Source organism: Phoxinus phoxinus (assembly GCF_949152265.1).
Source record: "Phoxinus phoxinus genome assembly, chromosome: 19".
In the NCBI taxonomy this organism is placed as follows: domain Eukaryota; kingdom Metazoa; phylum Chordata; class Actinopteri; order Cypriniformes; family Leuciscidae; genus Phoxinus; species Phoxinus phoxinus.
Window position 1 is genome coordinate 21,412,994 of NC_136894.1, and position 8,249 is coordinate 21,421,242.

The following is an 8,249-nucleotide window of genomic DNA, read 5'->3' on the forward strand; positions in this document are numbered from 1 at the left end:
ATCTATCTATCTATCTATCTATCTATCTATCTATCTATCTATCTATCTATCTATCTATCTATCTATCTATCTGTCTGTCTGTCTGTCTGTCTGTCTGTCTGTCTGTCTGTCTGTCTAGAAAATACCAAGGTCGTTGAACGACGAATTATGAAATTAATTAAGAACGACATAAGCCCTCGACAAAAAAAGGGAGGGGGGGGGGGGGTCTGACTTTGAATAGTGGGCTAATGAATGTGCTAATGTTGCTTTTGCAATGTGTGTGTGTGTGTGTTTTTACCTTTGTGTTTAGGCTACTTGACATTTGTTGAGTTTCGCTTTGAGAACATATAGGGTTTTCAACATTTAATACGTTCTATATTTTTTTGTTTTTTTCGTTTCCCGTTTTCTCCGGCGGAAATGTATTTAAACATAGGCTACTTCTGCGACCGGCCACAACATGTATAGACACCGTCTATACGAGTTTAGTCCGCTTTTGTGACATTTTATTGCTGGCTACTTTATGAGGCTCGTCACTTTTCTGAGTGACTATACCCTCAGTAGAGACTGGATAGAGGCAGGAATAAAGACGTTCGGATTTCAGGCGTTGGAAAACAGACAATTTTTGGTAATTCTTTTTCAAGTTAACAGGTAAGGTGCTATTCGGACATTACTAGTCTTGGCTGGTACGGAAAATGCATGTTGTTTGATAGTTGTTTATAAAGATTAAATTGAAGATAATGCCGGATATTTGTTTAGATAGCCTACCATTGTTTTTTTGGGGTTTTTTTTTCTGAAGATTTGAACAAGACTGTCGAGTGGTTTAGGTAGTTTCATGTTGTTGGGATTGTATAATTAAACCCTACAACATTAAACTGTCTTAATTGCCCCAGTTTCATTCGTCAGTAGCTATCCTACGATATTTTTTGCGGATATCGAAACCCAAAGCATTTAAATGATCAGTAGGCCTATACATTTTACAGCCTTGCTTTTTCAATTGTACGAAATGCAACCTCCTTTTGAACATAATCGCCATGGGTTTTTTAAAGAAAAATGTATCGTTCGCTAGTGAACCGGGCTGATGGCAGACACTGATTTGTCGAACTCAATGTAGACAGCCGTGACAAGGCCTCGGTTACGTCCAATACACCGTAACCGACCACGTCTGCTGTAAGCAACAGCGACCTCGGTGGCGTTCCACTGAGCTAAAGAAATTGCATTCCTGGCTTCCGCCTAGCGCCGTATAAGTGGCTGAACACAAAAGACAAGATTGGTTTTATGGTGGCACTCCAGTACAGCTAAAGGACCTAAAAGCATGAATAGCGCCTATGGTAAAACTCGGTTGTGTTAACAAACACCCTATCGCAGTTTACGGCTTCAAATGTCCATGCTGTTTCCGTATCTTTTTTTCTCTCTTCTTTTTTTGAAAAGTAGTGGTGTTTCCTGCTGTAAAATGCTTCTGAATACCCTTCTGGTAATCACTGGTGGACCAATAAGCAATGCGATAAATTATTTAATTATTTAATATATAAGGATATATATTAAATACACACACACACACACACACACACACACACACACACACATAGCCTATTGTGTATATTATTTGTTTTAATAATAGGCTAGCCTTTGTCTGTATTGTCATTAGACCTACGAGGCTCATAATACTAAGCCGATGCACATTATACTTTCTTGATTTGTACTTATGGCTGTTGAAAATACACATGATTAAAAAGTAAAAGAAAAAAAGGTTGAACATTTTTTAATTAGGCCACTCGTTTTTACTTGAGTTTTCTTGTATTACGCATTTTGTGTTATTGTTTGCTTTTGCCGTTAAATACTAAACGTGTAATTCTGTTGTTGTTGTTTTCTTCTTCTTCTTTAGGCTACCATGATTTATATCTAAAGCATACTATGTATACAATATAATCTATTTATGGGCAATTTTTTCCGATTAAAACGTACACAAAACGTACACCAAACGTACACGAAACAACAATATTTATAATAATAATATTTTAATATAATATATTACCTATAGCCTATTATACATTATCAATAATAATAATTTTCAATAATAATAATAATAATAACAACAACATAGCATCGTTATAATAGGCTACTATACTATTGTAATTTACAATAAGGTTTAAATCGGTTAACATGAACTAACAATGAACAATAATACCTAATTTATTAATTATGTTAATCTCGACATTTACTGCTACATTTTTAAGATCGAATGTTTTATCTGTAAACTTTAATTAATGCACAGTGAACTAATATGAACATGAACATTTTTATTAATTAACATTAATAAAGGTAAGTGCTGTAATAATATTTCGTTAGTTCATATGCATTAGCTAACTGATTGATAACAAATGAAACCTCATTGTAAAGTGTTACCTTTACTATTTTACTGACCAAAGAAATTTAGAGGGATTACACTATTGTTAAAATAAAATGGTTACAGTTGTTAGTAAATGGTTACATTGTTACATTGTTTGATGTATTGTTATGTACACAACGACCTGAATTAACGGGAAGCTACCATGGTCAGCTAACTCTGGTCATTTATATTTTCACTTGGTTTTCAACAGCAAGCTGTTGCTGGTGTAAAGAAATGTGTGTCCTTTATGCATTAAAATATAGGCTATACTCTTCACATAGTACATTATTCCAAAATGTTCAGTATGAATGAGCATATACTGTAATGGTGGACTAAAAGAGATAACTTGATTATCCAGAATTTTCTGTATTTGCAAATTTATTGAATATCAACAAACTGAACCAGGAAAAAATACTATTTGACAATTAATGGCTATACATTATATGCATTATATTAAATAGGCCTATTATATTAACAATCAACTCAATCAATAGACAATAAAGTCAAAATGGTTATAACATTCAAACTGACTTGGTAGAAAAGACCACTTATGAAAAATGAAATAGCTTTTATTAATATGAATACTATTAATAAAAATAACAGCATATAGTGTCAGTCAGATTACATATACATTTCTGGCAATGTCTCTTGCTCGTGGCTTTTGTCTTAAGAAAGAAAAGAAAACCCTTTTTTTTGTATAGCTTTTTTTTGTATATTCTTTGTAAAGCTTATTCGATTGTGGTTTATACGGGTAAAGAAGAGTTTAATAGGAACCAATGCAAAAAAAAAAAAAATCTTTTTTTTTCTTTTCTTTTTTTCCAGAAATTCCATTGATTTTTTTTTTATTGTGCCGTCCCAATGGTCACGTGTGTACCTCACCCAATCAAATGGCAGTTTGCTCTCAACTTATTAGCTGACTGGGGCTTTGCGAGGGGGAAGTTGCCTCTCCATTTTCACAGATTGTTATTTTGTGAGCGTGTTACTGTATGTGTGTGTGAATGTTTTTATGTGTGTGTATGCATGAGAGTGCGTGCCTGCCATGTCGACATCTGGAGCTTTGACAGGATACTATATTGACTCTCTTGTTATGCCGGACATCGAGGAGACTCGCTTTCCCTCAGGTTCAGGGCTCATTCAGCACAGGCCCTCCGTTTTACCCACAGATCATACAGAGATCGGTCCCTGCACATTCCCGGCAAAGCAAGCCGTTTATGGTGGCTCAGGTTGGGGCCCCATCCCAACGCATTTCTCCAGTGGTGTACCGTCAGTGTATCAGCCGCACACACAGCCTCCAGTACCTGGGGATTACGTGCAGTCTTGGCTTTTGGACTCTGCATGTGGGCTGCCTTTCACTGAGCTACCGACGGTACATCATCACTATCACACCAAACCCGATACAAATAGAACGAACGAGGACGGCACAGAGGCCAGTTCACATGCTGTACTCCCTCCCGGAGGCTTCATCAACGGAGGATGTTCTACCGACAAAGAGAAAGTATCTGGCCGGACTGCTGAGAAGGGAGGCGATATCGAGGAGAAACCGGGCGCTCATCCAGGTAAGGCTGACCAGATGGTGCGATAGTACAATGCTATTAAACTTATATTATGCACCTTTCTTATGTATTTAACACGATTCTCGTAGTTAACTGCTGTAATATTTTTTAAAGCGAAATATTTTACATTGTTTTTTAGACGTGACTGTTGCGAGGCTCTGAGACATAGGCTATGTTTGGGTAACTGTGATTTAGGCTATGCCATCGTCTGGATTTTAGATTGGGTATTGTGTAAAAACTATTCACTACTCGCTTATGATTTCGAAACCCTCCTTCCCATATGCCTCTATACCTTTCCCCAGACAACCCTGTGTCCAACTGGCTTCACGCGAGCTCAACGCGTAAAAAACGCTGCCCCTATACTAAGCACCAGATCCTCGAACTGGAGAAAGAATTTTTATTTAACACTTACCTCACGCGCGACCGGCGGTACGAGGTCGCCCGTCTACTGAACCTCACGGAGAGACAGGTCAAAATTTGGTTCCAAAACCGCAGGATGAAGATGAAAAAATTTAAACGAGATGGAACGAAGGACGAATGAAGCACTTCGTGTATATGTGAGGATGTGAGATGATGCATCCTTTTACTGAAATGATTGTCGTGGGATTTTACATTAGGTGTCATTCTTTTCAAACAAACCACATTTGACTTAAAGCATGCTGGGATTATGTTGTGTTATTGAGTTATAGGCTATTTGATATGGATCCATTTTAATGAATACGGCACAAATCCATTTTCAGACGTTCGCTGATGCAGCCTTAAACAATCTGTAGCCTATTTAATTTAGACTTAATAAATTAGAAATTAATAAATATGTCGGAGCTATATGTGCTATTCCTCTTCGATTGTAGGTGTGTATTTGATATTTCAGACCGCTAATTAACATTTTCTTTTGTTCTGTAACTCTTCATAATTTGCTTAGAAATATTGGGCCCCGTTTTATGTAAAGGTAATAGAGATCACTTGAGATCATGTGACCTTAGATTATTTTTTTAATATGACATTACCACTAGTCACTTCACTACCTATTTGTTTTGAATCGACCAAAATTTTCGATCAAAAAGTCTGCGAACTTCAGGGAACAAGTATTAGATACTGAGCTGTAGATATAAAAGCACTGTAGGCAACTTTACAAATACCTCATGGTCTGTTGACCGTCATATTTTTGTGTTATTTTTTGTTTTGTTTACCTATTTTCTCAGATGTAATTTGTGATTTTATTTATTGAATAATAAAAGCAATTCATATCTCCAAACAAGTCTCCCTTATATTTTGTATTCCTCGTGACATTTAAAAAAACAACAACAACAACAATTAAGTTGTAATGTAATGATGTAATAATACATTGCTTGTAGGCTACATGTAAAGTTTTAATTGTGTCATTTTTGGTAGATTTTATTGTGCTTTTCCTTTTCAGACTTTTTCGTAAAGTTGTATTTTGCATCAAGGGAAGGGAAATAGGCCTATGCCTATTAGATTTTTTTTTTGTATAATTATTGAAATTGTTTTATTTTTATTGGTTGCTGTTGGTTTATTGTTTTACTTTGATGGATGCTGTGTAAACAGCCCTAATTAAAAGGATTTATTGAGAAAGATGATTTCTTATAGCCTAGTTTTTGGAAGAGAAAAAAAAACGCAAAACGTTAAAATTATTAAAAAATAATAATAATAATAATAATAAGAAGAAGAAGAAATAAGTAGAAGAGTGTTCAAACCTTAAAGTCTTATACGCTAATTTTGGCCTATACTCAAACCATTTTACAGACCTGCCATTATAGCTCTTGAGGAATGTTCTCTGAGGCTAGGGTTTGCCGGGCGAGTTTGGAGTCGGGGAGAGCAGTCTTGTAGACCGGCCTGGCAGATGAGGTTGTTAGCTGCATGATGCCATAAAAGACAATTACAGCTATAACCGTTTATGGTGTGCAAAGCGCTGCGAGGCGAGAGAAAGCAACACAACAGAGATATTATGAGACTCGACAGCTGGACTAAGTGAACAACGCACCATGTGTGCATGAATCTGTGGAATTAAAAGAACAGAACCTCCATGACGAGGTAATTGGAGTTCGGGGTGTTATCTTAGATTCTGTCTGTTTAAACATATATAACCCGTAAAATATAAATACGAATATGTAAGGCCTACTAGGCTATAGCCTGGAGGAAGCCCCATAAGTGGCACAGATATAGGTTGGCGGATGGACTTTGACTTCAAAGGCCTCCTCATGGAGACAAGGCAATGAATCGCAGACGCGGCAACAGACATTGGCATTCCGTTTTCAATGGCTTTATGGCCGTCCAGACACAATTAGACCGTTTCCAGAGGCCCGACACCCATTTGGAGAGGTACTGTTATTTTCTTCAGTTACCCTCCGCTTTCAGGGAGACTCGACTTCGTGCACAAAAAGCCAGCGGAAATAATCTAGTTTTATTGGTCTCTTATTGCAGTTTACCCTACACGGCACCCTTTGTGTAGTCCTATACATGGTAAAATGGAGGCGTCAGTGCAAATTCTCCAAAAAGAAGTTTCAAAAACGGTAGGCTACTCGCTAATAAAATGAAAATTATGAAACAATAAATACATTCTTGCTTTCTCTTGAGGGAATTATTTGAGCCATAACACAATGTTTAATTGTGGACGCCAAGCAAAAAATGAAACTATATCGTGGTCACGGAGGCCTACAGTTGCTTGAATTTTTATACAGTCTGACCACTTGATGTCAGTAAAACCTCATAATTGAGAAATGTTTTGAGTGGCCCTAGCCTATTTCCAATAGGAGCTTCCATGTTTCTGTTTTTTTATGGTTTCATTTGTTTAATTTTTGTTTGATAAATTACAAAACAAAATTATTGATGCTCTCTCTTCTATTTCTATTGTAAATGTAAAGCAATAATTACAACTTACACTGTACAGTGAAGCTAAATCATTTGAGCACTGTCTGGTTTATGAGTTAAGCCTGTTTTGTATTCTCTATTTTTAATTAGTCATGTAGGCTATTGAATTACCGAAATAGATGTATTTATTTTTGCATTTAAGTAGACCTATTTTAATGTTAATAATACAATTCCACATTATATCTCTGTAAGATGTTTCCTTCTGAGACTAACGTCGATCTAACATTGAGTTAATCTAAAATTCATCTACAATTTAGACTAACATTTAGTCTACTATGCATAGCCAAAATGACACTTAATAACTGGTAATTGAAATCATTATTTTGTAAGTTTTCTTTGTCTTACAAAATGCATTAAAGCAAAATTTTCGGAGGGGAAAGGAGCATATAAAATCAGTGGCATCTGAGGATCAAGGCTATGAAATTGTATGCCAATTTTCACGTATAAGTGACGTCGAATAAAAATACACAGTGTTGCCAAAACAATATCACAGCAATTCGTAAGAGGGCTATTTGTCATTACCTTGTGTGCTCTCCTGTGGAAAAAAACGAACACGCTCGAGCCGGCGTTTTTGGAGTGTAGATCTGGTTTTCATTTAAATATCGCACGTTAAACTTTTGCACTTTTGAAAATGCTCTGATGAACTTTTACTTTAAATAGTCTACAAGCGTAGTAGGTTTAGTCCTTGCTTGGAACACCCTGTGTTTTATTCAAAAACAGTTTTTTTTGGCAGAATTATCTACATTATAAATTAATTCTATTATATTGTTATATGTTACGTGTAGCCTATTCAGGGCACGTCTTTTAAAATAAAATAGCATTTTATGCAAACATCCTGTAGGCCTATACTTTATTTTTCCTCCTTTCTATTTCACAACAAGGAAATAAAACTAAATACAGAATAGGCCTACTACAATATAAAAAAACTTCTCCTTTTAATGGTTTGAACCTGTAAAATAGCCTACTTCTAATAAAAAAGGAAATAGAAAAAAAAAATAATGATTAGCCTATTAAAATGTAACGTGTTCGGCCAAATCAATGGATTTTTCGAAGACTGTTTTCTAGCCTAGTCAAAAATGATCGAAAGTCTTATTTCTTTTAAGTCTCATTAGTATTTATTTATTTTTAAATACTAATTTTCATAAGAATTCTGATGGTGCGTTCACACCGGACGCGAATAGCGCGTCAGGCGCGAGTGATTTCAATGTTAAGTCAATGCAAAGACGCGTTACACGCATTTTACGCGCGTAACGCGTCTTTGCATTGACTTAACATTGAAATCACTCGCGCCTGACGCGCTATTCGCGTCCGGTGTGAACGCACCATGATAATTTTCAGCGGATCATTGACTGATTTGGAAATTAACTTCTGCTCTTGCAAGCTGAAGAAAAGCCAAAAGCAATGCTTATTGGCTGTTTAAGTGCTTGCGAAGTAATCATGTG

At 36.1% G+C, this 8,249-nt stretch overlaps 1 protein-coding gene across 1 annotated transcript; it reads left to right on the plus strand.

Moving 5' to 3' along the window:
* The first annotated feature begins 880 nt into the window (after positions 1-880).
* hoxa9a (homeobox A9a) lies at positions 881-5,537 on the plus strand. The gene is made up of 2 exons (XM_079589964.1): positions 881-3,921; positions 4,221-5,537. Exons 1-2 carry the CDS (start codon positions 3,405-3,407, stop codon positions 4,457-4,459), a joined length of 756 nt encoding a protein of 251 aa, XP_079446090.1. The 5' UTR covers positions 881-3,404; the 3' UTR covers positions 4,460-5,537.
* Positions 5,538-8,249: the final 2,712 nt, after the last annotated feature.

Bases quoted from the DNA above. Each gene is read 5' to 3' on its own strand.
- hoxa9a (XM_079589964.1), top strand. From the start codon at position 3,405: ATGTCGACATCTGGAGCTTTGACAGGATACTATATTGACTCTCTTGTT. The intron at 3,922-4,220 runs GTAAGGCTGACC...ACCTTTCCCCAG, and splicing joins GAAACCGGGCGCTCATCCAG to ACAACCCTGTGTCCAACTGG.